General features: G+C 46.1%; 1 protein-coding gene across 1 annotated transcript in view; it reads right to left on the bottom strand.

Moving 5' to 3' along the window:
- Positions 1-22,588, bottom strand: part of nlk2 (nemo-like kinase, type 2) — a 48,375-nt gene that overhangs the window by 12,080 nt on the left and 13,707 nt on the right. Inside the window, exons 2-7 of the mRNA XM_083684780.1 lie at positions 17,679-17,808; positions 16,777-16,832; positions 7,482-7,588; positions 6,785-6,870; positions 5,243-5,452; positions 3,658-3,759 (exon numbers count right to left, since the gene is read on the bottom strand). Of these exons, the coding sequence (XP_083540906.1) occupies positions 3,658-3,759; positions 5,243-5,452; positions 6,785-6,870; positions 7,482-7,588; positions 16,777-16,832; positions 17,679-17,808 (691 nt within the window). The remainder of the gene's footprint in view (positions 1-3,657; positions 3,760-5,242; positions 5,453-6,784; positions 6,871-7,481; positions 7,589-16,776; positions 16,833-17,678; positions 17,809-22,588) is intronic.

The following is a 22,588-nucleotide window of genomic DNA, read 5'->3' as shown; positions in this document are numbered from 1 at the left end:
ACTTTGTACATCATGCTGCCAGGCAGCAACAAAGCCTTCCAAAGCCACAGTCAGGGGGCAGAGAGAGGCACCAGAGGAAGGTTGCACCTGGGGAAGGAGGACAAGTGGGTAGCCCTTCCACTGTTGACTCTGTGTGTGGAGTCTCATGCTAAACGGCTAGCATTAACCTGCATCATAAGCCTGCCCAGTGCCAAAGGTTGATGAAGGACAAGATGATAATAATGTCTGTAATCACGAGGACAAACTCACTGACAGAGACACTGACAGAGACAAGCACACACTCAGATGCAGGCATGCACGGGTTCACATGCACACAGACACACACAGACACAAACAGGCGTACACAGAAAACACAAACGCACACAGACACATACACACAGACACAAAAGCAACCGCTGTGTTAGGGTGCTCTGCTTGAGAGGTCTCAATGTAGGCTACAATTTAGCTAACACAGTTTTGTGTGTGTGTGTGTGTGTGTGTGTGTGTGTGTGTGTGTGTGTGTGTGGAAGGGTTGCTGCGGGCTAAGTGGTGTGCTTCAGCATCAGAGTGAAGCGTGTTCAGGCCCAGTCACATTTCTACTCAGACAGCTTGGGTGACAGAAGATTGGCACTCTGGCTTCCTGTTTCAGCAGAAATGGCAGCACTTAGCCGGGGTTCCAGGGCAGTGCAGTTGTGTGTATGTGTGTGTGTGTGTGTGTATATGTGTGTGTGTGTGTAAGAGAGAGAGAGTGAGTGAGTGAGAGAGAATAAGAGTGTGTGTGTCAAAGAGAGAAACTGAGAGTGAGAGGGTGTGTTAGGGTGTGTGTGCGTTTAAGCACACGGGTGTCTCTGTGTGTGTCGGGCAGGCGGGGGAGTCAAGCTTAGTAGCCCCCTCGAGCCCTTCTCTGAGCCCTAAAGTCAAGGCCTCTGGGGGTGATGTTTATGTGGGTTCGTCTTCAGCATGCTAACAGTACAGAAGCTAATGTGTGGGGGGAGAATAGCTAGCCAGCCATCTGTGAGCAGGTGGAGAGAGGGTGAGGGAGCAGTGCAGGGGGCTCGGGTTACACAGAATTTGGCATAGGAGGATTCACATGTACAAGGTAATGCGAGGGAGGCGCGCGCACACACACACACACACACACACTTTCTCTCTCCCTCTCTAAATGCTCCACTGCTCCATGTGTCACTCAGACCGTGAGCAATCAGGTGGAGTGACAGAACATGCTGAGGTGAAATCCAGACACCCCCCCCCCCCACATACACACACACTTCTGTAAGTAGTGTTTAGCTACGCACACACACACACACACACACACACACACACACACACACACACACACACACACACACACACACACACACACACACACACACGAGCTATTGCAAGTTCCTGGAGGGGGAGCCTGAGGTGCTTGATGGCCAATTGCAGAGTGTCCCCCATGACAATGCTCCAATTTGTGGCTCCACTCCATCTGATAGCTGGAGGATGTCTCTCCAGTCCTCACACCGCTGGGGGGGGAGGTCTCAATACATTACAGTGGCTTCCTCCCCGTCTCCTACCCTTCAGTGGCACTGTTGGATGCCTACCACCTATGTCTACCTCTTTCACTTCAGAGCAGAGAGAATAGGAAGGAGGAAGAGAAGGAGGAGGAGGAGAGGAGGGTGCTATTGAGGTCCACCCAAAGTGCCTGCACTCTAAGGATGCTCTGTCCGACTGGGAGAATGAGCAGAAGTAATGAGGTCTCTGGTGCAGCCAGTAAAACCAGTTTTCAAAAGTGGTAAGCTGTCTGCCTGCCTGCCTGCCTGCCTGCCTGCCTGTCTGTCTGTCTGTCTTTCCTAGTCCTCCATTCCTCTATCCACTCCCTCCCTCCCTCCCTCTCTCCGTCTCTCCCTCCATCAGTCCCATCAGACGCTCCAGACCCCAGTTTGTAAAAACGGACTCTTCAAAGCGTTGGGCCTATTGGCCGGCCACTTCTCTCTGCTGTGAGCTCTCTCTCCCCTCCTCCCTCCCTCCCCTCTCCCTCTCCTCCTCCCTCTCCTCCTCCTCTAGCAGGTTCACTTCCTCCAGAGACAGAGAGAGCGTATTCTTTCAGCGATGCTTCGTTCTCCAACCTTTCTTCTCACCACAAAGCCCCTGCCTCTCCTCTGTGAGGAGGCAGGCAGGCCCCCATCCAACCCCTCCAAAAAACATTCTCCAATGCAGTAACGTCAGCTTTGCCTCACAGCACCTTGACCTTATCACTCTCCAAAAACACAGAGAGTAGAAAAAGTAGCATTGGACTTGGTTTCCACAGATCCGTGCCAATTGCATTAGGGACCTAGACATTGAATCAATTGCAGATATTAAAGGCAAACCTCACTGTGAATGTTTGAGCAGTCATTTCAGGACAGGAGAGGTTTTGCAACAATATAAGAATGGTCATGTGAAAGGCCCTTTCAGTTTTAAAGATATCAAAAACATGAACTTAATGTAATTGGTGGTCAGCTAATTTATTTAATAGAATGCTGTCCACCACTGAACACCCATGCAGCAGGTTTGTGTGTGTGTGTGTGTGTGTGTGTGTGTGTGAGTGTTAGAGAGGGGGGTGAAAGATGAGCCCCAGATTTATATTTCCTACCTCTGCATTTCTGCGATGGTCATACATTTTTCAGGCCATGCTCAAACCCCCACCACAACCCCACGATGGAAGTCTGCATCTAGGTCCGTGCTGGCAGGTAATATGATATACCCTAACTACCCTTGCCTTGGTGCCCCCCCCCCTCTCTCTCTCTCTATCCCTCCCTCTGCTCTTTTTACTCCCGTCCCCCCCGTCCCCCCCAACACACACACACACACACACACACACACACACACACACACACACACACACACACACACACACAGTAATCTGAACGGCAGTCGATAGACATGATTAAAACATCCTGCTGTGCTCAAGGCCTGCGGGCGGCACACAGGAGGGAGCGTCGTGTGACAAGGTCATCCAAATGTCAGCGCACGCACAGGGTGTGATGCGGCGCGTGCACACACTCACACACACACACACACACACACACACACGCACACACGCACAAACCACAGGGAGGGGTGACGTAGGTTATCCTCGGCTGTGGACCTCTGGGTGGTGTGTGTGTGTGTGTGTGTGTGTGTGTGTGTGTGTGTGTGTGTGGAGGACACTAGTCGATTTGAGGCAGGAGGTAAGGCCAATGCCCTTTCACTGCAGTTCCTGTCCTCAACAGGATATCATCCACCAAAATCAGGCATAGCAGATAAACAGCACACACTCAATAACAATCATCCATAGGGTACACACACCCGGACACACAGACACACAGACACAACCACTCGGACACATACTACAAACAGGCTGGGTAAAAACATCGAATGCACAACAACTCAGATCCGTCATTACTGGTTTGTTAGACTCCTGTTCAAAAACAAGGCCATGACTGAAGCCCGTGTTAGACCACTAAGCTAAAGCCTATTCCTGTACACAAATCCATTTACACATCTACGTACTATGCACACAGCTTAAGCCACAAGTCACTGCCCAGAGACAGGGTTGAGGTCTGGGTTAGGGCCAGGGCCAGGGTCTGGGTCAGTGTCAGAGTTAGGGTCTTGGTTGGGGTCAGGGTCTTAGTCAGGGGTCTAGGTCAGGTTTGGGGTCAATAGATCACTCACCTGTTTGTGGGGTCCCCTCAGGATGTGGGCTCTGGCCCCCTCGCATGCCGTCCTCATGGCCTCCAGAGAGGGGGTCCCCAGAAGGTCGGTGATCAGATCCAGCTATAACACACATACACACACACACACACACACACACACACACGCACACACACAATGATGTCAACACACTGCTCGATCCACATAAGAGTTAAAAAACACGCGCACACACACACACGCACATGCATGCATGCATGCGCACACACACACACAAACACACTAAATCCCAGGCCTTGGTACATGTGCAGTGAAGGCGAGGGAGTGTGAGAGAGAGAGAGTCTGGCTAAGGCCAGTGAGACCTTCAGTGAGAATATTAATAGAACCTATGACTGATCTCTATTTGCACAGAAAACACAAAAAAGACAGAAACATAATGTGCAGTAACTTCAGTCTTAACGCAGCAGAATGTGTCTTGTCCCCATTGTGAACACAATGTTACATGAGGAATAACTGTACGTGTCGATTTTGTCGAGAAAAGGAAACCAAGATACAAGAGTGTGTGTTTGTGTGTGTGTGTGTGTGTGTGTCCTCTTCTACAATCTGAACCCATCATCTCTGAAAGGGGGGAGAACAAGGCACAGCTCAAGGCTGGTTGAGAGTGTGCACAAACACTGTGGGGTCAAGGCGACGCTGTCCTCAGTGTCTCAGACCTATCTCTGAAAGCGCTAACCACCGTGCTGTTTTAAAGGACTCCCTTCAATAACACAGAGCCAGTCAAAGCTACAGACTCACAAACACAACTGAGAATTACCATTTTAAAACGCTGTCTTAACAGGCTCAACATTGCACTACACAATGATCCCACAATGTATTTTTTTTTGTTGGGTTGAATATTATCCTTTATTGCCAGTGACCCCAAGTAGCCTACAATATGCTACTGTAATAATAGTAATAATCATACAGTCCTAACGGCGTTTACAGAGAGGAAACAAAAAGGTATGAAATAAATGCATGTAGGCAACTGTAAGTCAAGGTTAAAGTGGCAGGTAATTACGGTTATGACTGGTGGTTGCGAGAGATAAAGGATAATTGCTCAGGCAAGTGACAAAAACATGAGAAAAGTGGCAACATTAACCCACTACAGCCTTTGGAGACACACAGCAGGTTGAATTTGGCACGCCGCTTGAGGCTTGTCAGGTGCTTACATTATGATGTCATTGACACTTCAGCTCATAGTAACAGCACATGGGTCATTTTTGTTGTAAAAAAATGATTATCCATTCCAACATCTGCAGTGGAATCCTGATTTGGCGAGGACAATGGAACGTCTTCATGTCTGCATGTCGTAGTCAAGGATCCCCGCCTCTACGCTGAACTGAAACTCCGCCTCTACGCTGAACTGTAACTCCGCCTCTACGCTGAACTGTAACTCCGCCTCTACGCTGAACTGAAACTCCGCCTCTACGCTGAACTGAAACTCCGCCTCTATGCTGAACTGAAACCCACTCAACAGCTGAACAACTGAGCAGCCATGCGCACTAAAACGTACAGTAGGGTTGCGCAGCGCTCTTTTGCTGAACACTGTGTGTGTACTACATCAGTGTACCTGCTGGATGGGGCTTTGGGCTTGGAATAGGATGCGTCGTCCCAGCAGCTCGGCGAAGATGCAGCCCACAGACCAGATGTCGATGGCGTTGGAATAGTGGCGGCTGCCCATCAGGATCTCTGGGGCGCGGTAGTACTGTGTCACTACCTCCTGGGTCATGTGACGCGACTCATCCAGCTCCTCCACCCGCGCCAAGCCAAAGTCACAGATCTGGGAAAGGGATGGGGTCATGGGTCACACAAAGTCGGAGTGAAATCGAAAATCCCTACTTGTAGATGTCCCACCTATGCAGGGTGATGCTACTGCACCGTGTCACACCAAGCAAACAACACGTTCCTACAAAAACATATACAGTACAAAGACATGTATTTCTAAGATATGCCTCTGGCGGTGCAGTTACATCCTCTCTGCAGCGATTGTTTTGACTCTACTACAGCAAATGTTTTGACTGCGGTGCTGCAGAACTTTTTTTTTTAGAACCTGTACTGATTAGACACAAACCACCAAGCTGTTCTGAAATGATTGGTTGCCTGATATCTCTTTTCTCCATTCCATACCTGAGAGGGGAAGAAGAGCTATCAAAAAAGACATGGTGCGTCACTAACGACATTGTCTGATGGAAACCCTTACTGAAGTCGATCAGTCCTATCCTCCCCTACACCATCCCCACAGGGATACATTGCTACCACTGTCTCCCCCCCACCCCCCCACCCCCCACCCCCCCACCCCCCACCCCCCCAGAGAAAGCTAAGGCCAGCTCAGCAATGTGCTAACTGCTGAATTTTTTTTCTTCTTGTTCTTCTTCTTCTTTTCGCTCTGTTAGCTAAATATAAATTCTGGACAGGATGACAGGAAGTGAGGGAACCACATTAATGTCACACAGCTACAGGCCTCACATTACTCCGAACGAGCGCTCCCCCACTAGCTTTGCACGCAACAGAAAATCAAACAGCTTGACGAGGGGATTATTTTTTGGAGAGGAATGTTCGCAGAAATCATCATAGAAACTAAATGATAAGTGCCTAAATAATAATGGCAGTCTCGGGGCTGAATGAACAGTGATTCGCACAAATTAGGGAATATCCTCTGCCCAATACACGCACACTCATACATGTCCACACAGACACACACACACACACACACACACACACACACACACACATACTAGAGCACACTCATGCACACACACACACACACACACATACGGCAGCAAGGCGCACACACGCACACACACGGCAGCCAGGCACGAGTTTCTCTGAAAATAGCCTCGAAAGTGTGGGGAGTGTTTCCAGTTTGGGGAATTCGATTTACAGCCTAATGAGTAAATGTCTTCTAAACCCTCTGTTCTGCAGAGCCAGCGAGGGTGGTCACTGGATTACTCTTCTCTCTGCCTCCACCTGTGTAGGATTGGCCCTCCTAGCCTGCTAACAAGGGATGCGATGGTAGAAAAAGGGTGGGTAAATGCTGGAAAAAGCTATTTTGGAAGTTGCCTAGATGTCATCATCAAGAGACAGTTTACATAGCAGGGGAGAGGAAACCCACCTTGAGCACGCAGTTGCTGTTGACTAGCAGGTTGCCGGGTTTGATGTCTCGATGTAGAATGCCAGCGGAATGCAGGTACTTCAGTCCTAAAGACCAAACACATGACAGGATTGCAGATCATTACTATACTGTATACACACGCCTTTGTGCACAAACCTGTCAACGTTTTGACTAGAAAGACGACCCGTACAGAAGGTTCACACGTTCTTTAAACAACTAGAAATCAAACTGATCATTTCCTTACAGCATAGCTTACTGCAGTGTCAACGAAAAACACAAGAATAACTGTTAACTGCTGCAAATGTGCTTTCCAAATTCAATTTCTGTTTACACATCACCTGATCTGGTTTAGAATGATTCCCACGTTCTACAATCATGTCAAAAAGGCCCATTCAGACAGAATTTGAGTATCATTCAATAACGGATGGAGACAATTGTTTTCCTATGCCCCCACCTCCCCCACCCCCCAGGTAGGTTAGATACAGAGCTGCTTCAGCCTTGCCGCTGAACATGTGAAGATGTTTTGTGAACGTGTTAATCAGCCACCTGTCACCCACCGTTTGACTTAAAGCGTCCCTTCTCAATGAATGCAGGCTTCATCCATGTAAAGTTGGATTGAATGAAGTCTCATTGCAGAGGAGAAACATGACCCTAATCCCCTGGTCCAGCAGTTTATAAAAGAGAGTTTTTGTGTTACCTCTGAGAATCTGGTAGAGAAAGACTTTGACGTGGTCTGAGCTGAGGGGCTGAGGTGAGACGATGATCTTGTGAAGGTCACTCTGCATCAGTTCCGTCACCACATAGCTGGACGAGGAGTGGGGTCAAGGAAAAAACAAAAACAGGGAAAACTACGCAAGAACAAACCCCACAAAAAGAAGCAAACTAAGTAGTCAAGAAAAGAGAGCGCAGGAAAGCGAAGGAGGATGACATGGGGCAAGATACGTGCATCTTGTATCTGTACTATTACAGGGATTTAGTGGTAGTAAAAAATTGGGTATTCACTGGACACCATAGAAAATGACTTACGTTAAATGTAGCTTATTTCCATAAAAGATGAGTAAATATTATTTACTATATCCCTGATTCTAAACATGCATAACACGAGTCCCAAATGGTCACGATGTGACACTACAATAAAATAACTCTGTTGTGAACCCCATGCACCCCCCCTTCCCTGACCAGCGTCGTTACAATTTCAAAATCACACACAGAAATAAAAATCGTTTTCCAGACAACCACAACTTTTTACGCAAACATCTCACGTCCTGAGGTGCGATTAACAGCTGCTCCCAATTTTGTATGGTGTTCTTGCAAATGTATAATTATATTTCATTACATGTCATTATTGCTTCAGATTTGTGTTCTGTTTTACTTGTTATCAAGCATTGGTGCGTCACAGACGGGGTTTTTTTTTTGTGTTTTTTGTGTTGTTGTTTTTTTTTTACAGTAGGTCATGAGTCATGTCAGTCAACATGTTATATTCAATATGTAAGCTCTTTAAAATACTAAATATGATACTCTAATGATTCTTACTGTAACACCTAACTAAACACAACCAGCCAATTATTTTGCATTGATTTTACACTGTTAAACGAACGTCTCTGGATGTTGCAGAATTAGTAATGAAGAAGTAATAAAATAAATCATATTGTAGGTATTGGAAACATTCTGTTGTTGTTTGACTCCAACAACACTTTGCCTGGGGTGGTCCAGTGGTCTAGCACCGCGGTCTACAGTGCACACACATGCTCGTGTCGGAATGGGTGCGAATCCGGGCCCATGCCCTGCTGAAATGCCCTCTCCTCCTTACTTACTTTCCCGTCTCTCTCCATTATTTCTATCCAATTATATATATATATTAAAAAAAAAAAGAGTGGGACTGCTCCTCTCAGTTTTATTAGATGTAGATGCCTCCGGATAGATCTCTCTTCTTGCCTCTGTTTCAGCCATGTCCTGCTCTCCTCTCCCCACCAGCCATCCATAATACATGACATAACGTGGAATACCTGAACCGCATTGCATTTGCACCTCTCCACTGGAAACAACCTAATCCAGCCATCTCGCACCGTCAGCAGGCGCAGCCAACTCCCCAAGCCCACAGGCGACCCATCCCACCCCTCTGTGTGTGTGTGTGTGTGTGTGTGTGAGTGTGAGAGAGAGAGAGAGAGTGACAGAGAATGATTAGAGCTGAGCGTGCAGCATTGCCTCATCGACCCTCTGCAGCTTGGGCAGGGCAAAAGAGCACACACAATGTTGTAAATGTTGCAGCAAATTAACCTCGACCTGTACAGTGCTCATTATTTGGCAGCAGACCTCATAGGACCCCCCCCCCCCCCCCCCCGGGCTGTTGGTCTGTTTAAGTCAGTTGCAGTTAAAGGATGGGGCAAGTAACACTAACACTCACCCACACACTCCCTACCCCACACAAACAAACAAACAAACAAACAAACACACACACGTTAAAGGAGGAGCCACCATTAATTATGCGGGAAGCACTAACTGTGGCCTGAATGAAGAAAAGTGGCCATACACACCAATGGAGGAAGGGAGATGAGGCCATCCACACACAGACCCCGAGGCCTGGGAGAGGCAGACCCAGCCGGAGTGGAGGAGACAGAGGACACTGGATGCCTTGTGCTCCGCTCGGCCTGCTCCCCTGCGGACAATCAACCCTCCACCCCCCACCCACCCCCCCACCCCCCCCCCCGCCCATCCTCTGCAAGTCAGCTGCTCGAGATCTCTCTCCTTTTCATCCCTTTCCCTCTGTCTATCATCCCTCTCTTCTCCCACACCCTTCCTTTCATATCAAGTCTTCTTCCTCACACAGTTTCTTCTCTTTTTGCAAGGTTTGGTCCTGACTCTCCCCTTCTCGCTACATCAAGGCTTCCTCCTAGCAAACTCTCTTTCTCAGTGGCAAGGATCCTAGATCACACACTCCCTCCATGAATCACGCTTCTCCCTCATGCATGCATGCACACACACACGCGCGCGCACACACACACACACGCGTATGCACACAGACACACACACACACACTCCGCTCTTCTACCAAGTCTGACACATGGAGAAGTGCCATGGAGGATAACAGAGAGGCCAAGGGCCAAGGATTCTTCTATCTGGCCTTGCCTCAGCCTTACAACACTTCGCTTCCTTTACGGTTGATAAAACTAAATCCTTCATTAAGTTCCTCCTCTTCCCCCAGAGCACATGCATGTCTTCAACCCCAACCAAGTGGGCTGTAGCCTTAACCTAACATCTATTCAGAATTGACGTTTTGTTAATGTCGGACAAAAGACGAAGAATGTTTTCGTTTCAAAACCACATGAAGACGAACGACGCAGCATGCATACAGTAATGTGATCTCGGAGTGAGGATGACTTTGACGTCACATAATGTAGTATTTTCATGGGACGGTTGTTTAAAAGTTAAAATCCATTCAAAGTGTGCGCTTTTTCTTCCACTTTACAATAGTGTGTCTTTACTGAGAAATAAATCATGAGTGACATCACAACACTGTTGTAATCCCCCCCGCCCCCCCGGCTAAAGAGGCAAAACCAAACAGAGCCAAATGATGAAAGGAGTGCCGCTGACAGACAGCCCACAGAGGAAGGAAGGACCTCTGTCCTATACCTAATATAATTAGCTTCATGCAAATGCTCTGCATGCTTGATTTCCTGCTGTGAAATGCAAACTACCCCTTCCACTGTGCCCTATTCTCAGAGTGCGACATCCAAGTGCTGACAACAACAACAACAACTTGTGGGTACAGGAGAGAGGGGGCCGTCTAGAGGGAAGACAGACCAGTGACTTGAGGCTGCTGGGGAATTCCTATGTGGTTTTCAGATTGCTGTGCCGACCCGAGCTATACTGTGGAGCGCCAGATATTTGATTTTTTTATTTCGTTTTTTTTTCACTTTAAATGTGTCTTTTAGTACTACAGGTCTATCTTTCCAGACAGGAAAATCACTTCAAACATGTCACCCTGTGCACCAAATGCTCCCGAAGGGCTCCGGTTACCATGCCAACTGAAGCAGCCAAAATGTGGGAAGTGGCAGAGGCACCGAGGGTCTCTTTAATGTCAAGGTGTCCCGTCCCCCCCACCGCCCCCTCTTCTCCTCCCCTCTCCCTCTGTATGACTAACCCCGCAGTAAGGAGAGGAGAGGGGAGGTAGCAGGCAGAGTACTCAGGCAGACACACACACACCTAACACACTGTTCCCAGAGCACCTGGACAGAAAAAAAAAAAAAACTCCCAGGAGCACCATCACATATGCCCAAACCAACAACACACAAGCCCAATTGCTCGACAGAGCCATTCCCAACAGGCTCTGTGACACCGCCATGCCCAGCTTCACAACCCTACCCCGAACTTTCCAATAAAACAACATCTCATTTCTCTCTAAACAAATCAATTCTTTCTTTTTTCTTCTTCTTATTTTTTTTTCTTTTTTTTTTTTACAAACGACGATGAAGTGAGGGGAAATGTTTGAGTCACTTCCAGACTCTAATGGTTCCTTTATTAACATTCTTATGATAGCCGGGGTGATATGGCGAGACTTGGCCAATTACAGGTGATGTTGTAACAGGGCAGGTGGTTTCACAGGAGAACCCGACTAGACTGGGAGTGTGTGCGTGTGTGCGTGTGTGTGTGTGTGGAGCTGTCTGGACTGGGAGCTCTCTGGACTCATTAGTGCCAAAGGAACATATATACCTTTTCCTGGACAGTGAGAGTCCAGAAACACTGTGCTCTCGCCCGCAGGCATGCAGGCACACGCATGCACACACACACACACACACACACACACCTGAAAGCCCATACAACACTTCACAAACAATCACTGTCGTGGTGAATTCTGAGAATACTAGAGTTGATGTTCTATGGATACATCTCTAGCTGACCAATAATAATAATAATAATAAAAAATAAATAAAAAAATGACAGGCATGATAACAGCTGAGGTAAGGTTTACGAATTCATGTCTACTGCTGTTGGAGCAGCTCTGTCTACAGCAATGCTGTTGGTGTTGGAGCTGCTCTGTCGCTGTTGGCCATTGGTTCACTGACCACGGATCGGGGGGGGGGGGGGGGGGGTTGCCACCTGCTCTCTTGCATGTTCATTAGTTTGTCGATTTACCTGAAAAGGTTCAGTTTGCCAGGTGTACCACGTGACACACCATTTTCACCCCTCTAGAGGGGGTCTTTAATCATAATTAGGTGCCTGCGTGTGTTTACATAGCCGAGCGTATTAACTTTAATATGCTACCTGATTAAAGACACCCCCCCCTCTCCACATAATGATGCAACGTAGATCTGTGGACACAACATTCATATTCCTGCTCAGCCAAGACTGAGCCCACACCCTCCTACAGTACTACCTCTGCCATGTGTACTCGACACACACACACACACACACAGACACACACACACGTAAGGCCATGTTTGAGGCAAGAGTGGGACGGCACTTATTCTGTACACAAATACATGCAAAGGCACACAGCCAACGCACAAACACAAAACACATCGACAGAGGAGCTCTCAATCACACACACACACACACACACATACACACATATACACACACACACGGAAAAGGGGTTGTGCCGCATATGTAAGGACTTGTTATATCACCCTTCATACAGTATATATCTCCTTATAAATGTTTTATAATGCATACAAAAGGGTTCATGAGAGACTCATTTGGGTGTGGAACGACCTCACCACCACACGAGCCACCTCTTTACTCAGTGGCATGTACAACAATGGCTCTAGCTGACGCCTGAAGCTGTCCTGTACGTTTGCATGAAGCAATCAGGGAAATGTGAATCAATACACGAGATCAATGGCTATTCATCCTTTCATTCATGTACAATAAGCGCCGCTGCTCCACAGAGAGTCCCTCATAAGGACAGATGACTCCACTGTGTATAGTTTTGAGGCCATAGGGGACACAAATACCGTACATGTATAGCCTCTGGTTAAGTTCAAAATAGCTATATGCATGTACACAATCCGAAAATTCCCTGGTACGGGCAGCCATGTTGGCACCTCTCAAATGCTAATCATGCATGTATGTATAAATGTCAGATCCTTTTCTTCCTCACAGAGGACTAGTCCAGAAACAACCCCGGGCCAGCATGCCCTGTCCTACCACCTGTGTTGAGATCTCATTGGATTGCAGCAAGGCAGGCCACGCTCAAAAGGAGGACACTTCCCAAACAGTGAATCAGGACGCACTATCTATTAACACATCTCCCTGACAACCAATCATATCAACTCTACCTGCATGCACTTCAAACCAACACAGAGCCTTTTCAGACAAGCCGACCAGTTTCATGAAAGTGTGAATTTCATGACGATGTTTGTGTAGGACTCCTCTTTGGAGAAGTAGTAACATTTGGGATAGTCGTATAGTACTACACATCATAACTGACAGCACGGCGCAGTGGCCAACAGAATACCAGCATGGAAAAATACTCAATGACTGGCTTTCTCACCTACCTCCCACACAGTTATTTCCTGCCATTCTGAAACCCCTCTACACTCACTCCCAAACAGTATTGCATTGTACACATGTCACATTTAAGGCTTAAAAAAAGCCTTTCCGTTTGCATTACTCATACGGTCCACTTGTCTTCCATGTGCGTGGGTGAGGTAATAATAAACATTGTCGAGGAGTGCAAAGTGAAGATGCAGGGGTCAAGAGGAGACACTATGGCTGAGATAAATACAGAGATAATGCCTACGGGAATTGTGTATTGTGTAAGTTTAAATAGTGTCTTCTGCCGGTGATACACGCTGGCTGTTTGTTCATTTTTTTTAAATTTCTTTTTTAAAAAGAACCTTTTTCTAGCAGAGCGACTGCCAATGGCACCTGGTCCTAGCTTAGATGTTTGCTTATGATGACTGATGTATAGATGATTCACTTACTTTAGGCAAATGTTCTTGTTGTGAGTTGCGTCTGTTAAATGTCAACAATGGAAATGGAAATGGAAATGTCTTTCACAGAGAAAGCAGCCATGCAGATTCACAATGTGGTCAGTGACCACCTGAGAGTACTAACTGGAGGTCCGGGGGTGGGGTCAGCCTCCCTCATCTACAGAAGGCGTGTGCGTGTGCGTATGTGTGTGTGTTTATGTATGTATAATATAATAATAATAATATATGCCATTTAGCTGACACTTTTATCCAAAGCGACTTACAATACAGTGAGTGCATACATTTCACTACATATGGTCCCAGCGGGAATCAAACCCACAACATAAGCATTGTTAGCGCCATGCTCTACCAACTGAGCCACAGAGGACCACAAGTCCTGTGTGTGTGCCCACATGCCCACACACACACACACACACACACACACACACACACACACACACACACACACGACAGCTACATCACAGAGTAGGGACCTACCCAACCTCTTCCAACCGCCAAGCCTGAAGGGCCCATACTGCCAATGACGCTCCCTGATTTATTCATAGCTTTAGTGTTGCACTATCAAACAAGAACATGAATGCCATCTCTCTCTCTAGTATAAAAAAGAAACATAAAGAGAAAATGTATTGAGTGAGTGAGAGAGAGAGAGAGGACAGGGAGAGACAGGGAGAGAAAGACGTCAGGAGCATAAAAAAAAAGAGTAGAGAGAGAAAAAGAGAGAGTTGATAGAGAGAGAAGCAGCCCATACAGTACATGCTTGTTTTGCGTGCCTATTCCTGGTTTGTCTCCCAGCCGGCTCCTGCCACAGGCCCTGCTCTGGGAAGAGGGGGAATATCCAGGAGTCTGTGTTGCCTCCATTATCGGTGCTGACAACACTCTTGTAATACCCTTTAGCTCCAAACATCCTCCTCTCGCTCGCTCGCTTGGTTAAATGTGGCGGTGGCGGCGAGAGAGAGATTCCTTCAAAAGACACTGCAGACTGACAGTTCAATATGCCACCACTCCCCTGACACGCTCACAGGCGCGCAACTCTTCATGCATGCCAAAGCTCTACTGTATATATTATATTCCAGCGTGTTTTTTCTTAAAGTATAAAAGAGCACACACAGAAAAAACATCCTGCACTCCACACTTCGTAGAGGCTTCCATTCTGTGTTAATTTAATAGCTATCAAAAGGCAGCTGCCTGGAACACAACACAATTAAGTGCAAAACCAATATTCACACTCAATGAGTTAACATCTAAAAATAGAAGACCATTTGAATCTCCTTCCTAATAAAGACAAAGAGGTTTTGTTTCCTTTTTTTTGTTGATAAGAACTGTTATGGAATTCTCCATAACACCAGAAGCCCTGGGCCCTCATTACTAACCATGTTAGTAATAAGTACCCAGAGTGACGTCTGGAGACCTCCATTTGTTGACGCGAGTCTAACAGTGTATTCATTGAATTAGATCAGTACCATGCGAAAAATATGTTTGTGTTTGGTCAGGAATAAGATTCAAAGAACACCACATTTTGTATTTTATAGAGCTTACTTACATATTGAATGTAACATATAGATGGACATAATTGGTGTAACTGTACATAGCCTATTGTAAAAAAAAATACCTGCGGTCAAATGTGAAGCGCCAATGCTTGATAACAAGTAAAAGAGAAGAGTGCAGTCGGGGGAGCGGTGTGTCAGTAGTGTTATTAAATGATACGCTAGATGAGTGAGACCGCCCAGAGAGCCTCCAAGCATCGTTCCACCGACTCCAGCCCCATCAAGGAAATATCAAAAATACAAAAAGGAACAAAACTAAATAAAGATAAAAGGCGGTTAATTACCGCGGCACTAAACATAGTAACTTTCTCATAGAGTAACATAGAGTAACTTTCTCTTCACCCTGAACGTGTAAGGTTAAAAAAATGTTTAGTTAGTCAGTCAGTAAGACAGTTGGTGAGCGTGAGATCCCCACTGATGCCTGACGGACGGACGGACGGACGGACGGTGAGGGTGGGGGGGGGCGGGGGGGGTGAGTCACAACCACACTGTTATCAGCCAGCTCCTTCTCAACCAGCAGGGCAATCAGTCTTGCTGACAAGACTTATTGCCCCTGTTCCATATCAGCTCTTAGCCCCCATATACTGTTGTTGTTCTAAATCTGATACACATCTGATACAAAACATTCAGAATGGAAGCCAAAATGGTTCTTCAAACGGCTCCTCCCCTTTCTTGGTTCTAGGTAGAGCATTTGTTTTGGTGCGGCAGTGTTCATGCCACAGTTCTCATAAGCGGACGGTATCTTTAGTAGAGCTCAGGCAGCCTCCACTGACTCCATACGGGCTCAACCTCCATTTAGCAGCAATGACACACCGCCAGCCTCCCTCCTAACAACAGAACAAGACAACCAGGTCAGATTTAATCTACAGCACGGCAGTCCAGTCTGTCCACTCTAATCTGGGGAGCCAGCAGACAGATCTACTGATAACTAAGCCTGCGGAGCTCCATGGAAACCCTAGGTAGAATGTACAAGCAATCTTCTGGATTTATATGATTGCAGACACGACAATCATAAAAAAATAAAATAAAATAAAAAGTGCCATCTGCAGTTTGTTTTCTGGTAGACAGTATTGACCCACCAGGTGGCTGAGGGTCTAGGTAGGGTCTTAGTGAGTGTACTGTGCTCTAATTGGCTAAAACAGAACTTAATAGGCCTATGTCCTTGCTTTAGACTACAGGTGTTTGTCTGAACATTGAATGCCTCTGCATTTTGTCCCATGGCCATAGGGGACACGGTAGTGAGACTGCACCATTAACTTCAACAAAAACAAAGGTGACCGCAAGAAACAGCGTATGAAGACATCACTGAGCACCATATGTTGTGTGTTGGAGAGAAGTAGCCATGACCCTGTGGTTGGCTGACTAAAGGGGTTATAAGACACACAGAGACATTCAAAGATACATGCACGCACACACACACACACACACGCACACGCACACACACACACACGCACACGCACACACACACACATACACACACACACACACGTCTGAATGCAGTAGTGAAGGATACATTTCCTCAAAGTAGTCGATATGTGGAGGCTGCAGGATGTCGAGAGCCGAGAGCACCTGTGGAGACGAGAGGAAGTCAGACAAAGTCTAGGGGGGGTGGGGGGGGGGGGGGGGGGCTGGGGGGAGGGGAGGGAGAGGAGGTAAGTCCAAAAGGAGGAGAGTCATGACAGCTGCTTTCACATCTGCTTTGAGCCACCACAGGGGAGGTATGATGGTGGGGGTTGGTCCACAACTAAACCAAGGGTGCCAATCATGGGTATAGAGTGCCTTTGGAAAGAATTCAGACTGCTTCACTTTTTCCACATTTTGTTATAGACTCAATTTAAAATGGATTAAATTAAAAGAATTTGCCATGAATCCGCACACAATACCCCAGAATGACAAAACACGTTTTTAGAAATGTCAGTAAATTTATTCAAATTTAAAACACAGAAATACGTCATGTACATAAGTATTCAAACCCTTTGCTATGACACTAAAATGAGCTCAAATGCAAAAATGTCATCAACAATTCAATTCAACTTAGAGTGATTTGTTGATGACATTTTTGCATTTTAGCTCATTTTAAGAGTGTCATAGCAAAGGGTTTGAATACTTATGCACATGAGGTATTTCTGTATTTCAATTTCAAGAAATTTACTGACATTTCTAAAAACCTTTTTTCACTTTGTCATTCTGGGGTATTGTGTGTGGATTGATGGCAAATCCTTTTAATTGAATCCATTTTCAATTGCGTCTATAACACAACAAAATGTGGAAAAAGTGAAGGGGTCTGAATACTTTCCGAAGGCACTGTAAAGGCATTCCACCAACAATTGACATTAACATGACTCACTGAAATGGTAAAAAAAAAAGAAAAAGAAACAGAAAAATACCCAAGCCAGCGCCCACCCCACCACTCACGTTATCGTGCTTGAAGAAACAGAGCATCTTCAGCTCCCGGAAGACTCTCTTGCAAGAGACAAGGTTCTGGAAGACATTGGGCATCTTTTTGAGGGCGACTCTCTTTCCGTCTCTGGGGTCTGTCACTGACCTGAGTGGGAGGAGGAGGAGAAGAGGAGAGCAACGTGAGATGAGACGTGGCTTTAGCAGACACTTTGATCCAGAGCAGCGTCACATAAAGTACGTGTATTCAACCAAGTTAGGCGAGACGACCAAATAATAAAAAGAAAATGTACTGTTAGATTTTCTCTTTTTGCAGGACCTTTTTATTTGAAAACTCTCACAGTGCACAAGGAGTACATTGAAGTAACAGCGATATAGTCTATGCCCTTCTGAAAAATAAGATTCCCATTCCGTTGCAAATCCAGAACATATAATCACAAGTCTGGTGCTCGAAAGTCAAGGTAATATTTCCCTTTATATAAATTGTTCATAACAATCACGTAACCATCTACTGCTTTAAAGGGAAGATTAAGCTAAGGCACTTTCCAATTCCCACCAGTACAAAACAAAAAGGGTTGTGAAATCAGCTGCATTTCCACTGAGACAGTGGTAATTGAGGCACACTGTGTAGTTTGTTGTCCAAGTGCATCCAATCTAACACGGACCAGAACATTCTCTCTCTGTCACACACACACACACACACACACACACACACACACACGTCCTTAAAAATCAATGGACCAAACCAATCAAAAAGCTGTGATAAGGGGAGCATTACACACTACCCTGCTGTCAGGTGTTGGTATTTTCTGAAGCCTCTTCACTTTTATTAACTAGTGGACTTGCAACCCTAATTTGCTCAATTTAGTTTGAGTTAGAGTTAATCATGTACTGACGACAACTGGAGAATTGCATGAATGTTTAGGATTTTTCCTTATGCAGGCTACCATACTATAGGTCAGCCAAGGTAGCACATGCTCTTCTGAGGATTTCAGAAGCGAGAGAGTGATAGAGAGAGAGAGAGAGAGAGAACGACTAAAAGAGAGGGTGAAAGACATTGGGAGAAATAGAGAAAGAAAGAAAGAAAGAAAGAAAGAAAGAAAGAAAGAAAAGAGAGCAGAAAGTGTTGGAAGAGGGAGTGAGAGACAGAGAGAGAGAGCGAGAGAGAGAGAAAGAGAGAGAGAAAGAGACAGAGAGAGCGAGAGAGAAAGAGAGAGCTCACCCTCATTAGAGGCCTGCAGTATAAGCGGCTCTTCGCAGGTGATCAAAGCACACAGAGCACAGAGCCACGTGAGTGAGACCAGACCTTGCCTAGCACCCAGGTCACACCTTAATAAGGACACACACACACACACACACACACACGCACACACACACACACACATACTTCTCCACACTGGGAGAAGAGAGGATCTCTCAGGCCTTATAGAGATGAAAAGCTTTTTGAAAATAATATTATCCCCCCTATTTAAATAGAGCCAAAAAACACATTAAAAAAACCCATAAGAATTTAATCTTTCCACTCCACATCTTATTTCCACTTTCAAACATGGAGCAGAGCTGAAGGAGGAGGATCGACTCAGGTTTGCTTTAATCTTACATAGCTACGCCACAGCAACCAGGGTGGCTGGAGAGAGGTTAAAAAAAATAAAAATAAAAAACACACACACACCAGTATTAAAACACACTGCGGGGTGAAGTAAAGGGCTAGGGCTCTATCCCCAAACACACCCCTCACCCCTTAATCTGGAAGGATTTATAAGGAAGGAAGGAGGTATAAGCAAGATGGTAGCACTCTGATAAGCTTGGTGAAAATGTACCTATCCAGACCTTTCAGATCTACATGGGACATGTGTCATTTTGTCTTATAAGTAGGCATGAATCATTCTAATAATAATAATAGATTGCATTTATATAGCACCTTTCAAGACACCCAAAGCACTTTACATTGTAAGGGAGAAAACTCACCTCATCACGACCAATGTGTAGCACCCACTTGGGTGATGCCACGGCAGCCAAGTGCCAGAAAGCTCACCACACACCAGCTGTTACGATCCATCCCAATAGGAGGTGACCGGGTACCCACGGATGTGGGTAAGACTGGCTATCCCAGAGTTAGGAGTAGAAGATAACATTTTTCCTATTTGGCTGGGCAACTGCAGTACCGAGCTACAAACTGTACAAACTAGATATGAGATTTCGAGAGATTCCCCCACACTGGAACCAAGGCCAACCAGATCTTCTCATAAATACCATACTAGCAAGCTCAGAGTGCTACATCCACTCAACTTCACACTGTGGGTATGGCAGCTGAGAAACTTAGCATTTTCATCATAGGCAGGAATTGATTTTATGCACTTGAGTCTTCTGTGCCTCTATCGTGGCCAAATTGCACCGGAATCAATATTTCTAAAGTTAGTGAACACAACATGTTATTTTCTTGAACTCTATTTTTTTTTTTTTTTTTTACAGAACAGGACAAAACCAGTGCCCTGCAATTCCAATAGTTCTACTGGAACCCCCTTGAGTGGGAAGTCCTTGCAACTGTCAAACATGACAGGGCATTTAAGTTAATTTTCTTTCCATTGTTAATATCACTCGACTCAGAAAAAGCTTACTCTTAGTCAGGGAAACAAAGGCATGTTTGAAATGTCAATAAGTTGTATTTTTAGTCTCACAATGAGATCATGGCGGCTTGGCAAGTTTACTGACAGCACTGCGTCTTGTTTTCCGCAGCGAGGTTAACGCGATGATATGCATTTTTTAGAAGGCATAGTTAGTTTTGACCAAAAAAAGAAGGCAGAGAGAGAGAGAGGAAGAAGGTATCTCATCTGTGTCTATTATTAATAGATGCCTTTTTTCAGGCTGGCGAAAGGATCTGCCTCCACAGCAACTTCCTGTGGTTTTTGTGTCCTCCTTCCTTTCAACGCCGGTAGAGCAGCTGCCTCTGGTGTGTGTGCGCCTGACCCCAGCCACTGTGGTTCTCCCTGAACACATTTTTTACTTTTATCGTTGTTGCTTTGGGGTTGGGGGGGGGGGGGGGGGGGTTGCAGGTGAAGAACCCTCTGGATAGGTTAGCAATGGGCCTGACCGAACTGTATTCACACACTGCAGCCCACTCTAAGTGGTATGCTAGTCTGGCTATTGAAACATTGTGATGGCTATTGAAACATTCCAGCTATATGCCTCAATCCAAAATGAATGGGAAAAAATAGGCCATTTTCAGATCTTAAACATCTGGCAAACTTTGATTTTGAGTTTACTATCAAGTTAAATGTGCAAACACGGCAAACACAGTAACAACTCAACAGCGTTCTCCATAGAGATGGAGCAGTGAGGAGAGAGAGAGTGACCTGAGAAAATTAATGGAGTACATCTGTACCTGCTGTTATTACTGGACATGGGTGGCTTGCAGATGCCCAACAGGCATTTAAAGGTCACTGCCCTCACGTTAAGCGACTCCAGCAGTGAAAGGAAAAACAGGGAGAGAGTGTGGGTGGTGGTGCATCATGGTACTGTCCCTGTGACAATGCCATACAAAACCAGCATGCCTAAAAGGAATACATGCATCATCATCTACAGAAGGGAACACTTGCACAGCACCAGCGAAGGTTTACCACAATCTTTGTTCTCCAGAGGAAGGGCACTTTTCAAGTTCATTCCCACAATAGCCACAATCACAGCCTGCAGCCTGTTCGTTTGAGGCAGCTATTTCAAGGCAGTCTGGCTGTGAAACAGGTGTAGCTATCCGTATTACAGACACCTTCTGTTGCTAGCTAAGTCGTAAAGTTCTACTTGAAACAAACCAACGAAATATCGCAACAGCAATGTAACCTAGTGCACCTCGCAATAAAAGCACGACAGCTCAGCTTTGCCTGGAGCCATTCCGAAAGACACTTTGTTACAAGGCCTTCCCTAAAGGTCTGTGAGAACAACTTAAACTATGTTTTGGATTACGACTATGTCCTCAACAGGAGGAAACGACATATAAAACAAACTTGGCGAGTTGTGGGGTGCCTTGTAGCTGTGAGCCAGTCGGGGAGATGGTACACAAAAGGCAGGCTGCTCCTTTGAAATGGATGCCTGAGATGACACAGAGACGGCACTGTTTTGGCACTGGCAGCTAGTTAGTCGTTTCCCCGGCCCTCTTTCATTTCCTTAATTAACCCACAAAGCCTGGCGTCCTTGCCCACCCTCCACGTGCTTTTCCTTCATCCCGCTGACAGAGCCCCTAACCTCCGCAAACTTCATAACCGTGGCCCCTCGCCCGTTTGGCTGGGCCCCGCTGGTCCCTTGGCATCCAGAAGAGGAGAGGAAGTCAGGAGGGCCTCTGACCTGGAACCAACACACAAGCTTGTGTAGTTTGCGTCAAGACTTAGAAGAAGAAGACTTGCTAGGCCGGGTGGTGCAGAAACCTGGTTAAATTAGTATGAGCTGGAAATTAGCATTTGCCTGCATAATGAATCAAAGCAAGAGGTGGGGAAGGTGGAGTGAGGGGGGGGGGGGGGGGGGAAGAAACAGTTCTCCAACCCAGAGGACCACCGAGAAATGTTCATCTGCTGCAAAAAAACAGCACCTGCTGCAACCGTAAGCAGTCTCTCAGACAATTAGCTGACTAATAAAGAATAGAGCAGGTCTCAATGTACTGTTCAGACTGTAGGGACCGTAGGAGGTAATGAGCATGTTTTTCAGATGTTCACCTCACACCCACCACACGTTATGGTCCAACAATCCATGCTGACTCAACCCCATTGGCTTCTCAAGATTAGTCACCAAGGGTACCTAAGAACATCGTAAACACATTAATAAGCCATTTATAGCATTATATCAGTATCTATGAAATACCTATGTCAACAACCATAAGCTCATAGGATATTCTATGTTGGCATAATCCTGTGGTTATTGACATAAGTATTTCATAAATGTAT

Source organism: Argentina silus (genome assembly GCF_951799395.1).
Source record: "Argentina silus genome assembly, chromosome: 14".
Classification (NCBI taxonomy): domain Eukaryota; kingdom Metazoa; phylum Chordata; class Actinopteri; order Argentiniformes; family Argentinidae; genus Argentina; species Argentina silus.
The sequence above is the reverse complement of the archived record's forward strand: the minus strand, read 5'-3'. Positions and strand labels throughout refer to the sequence as shown.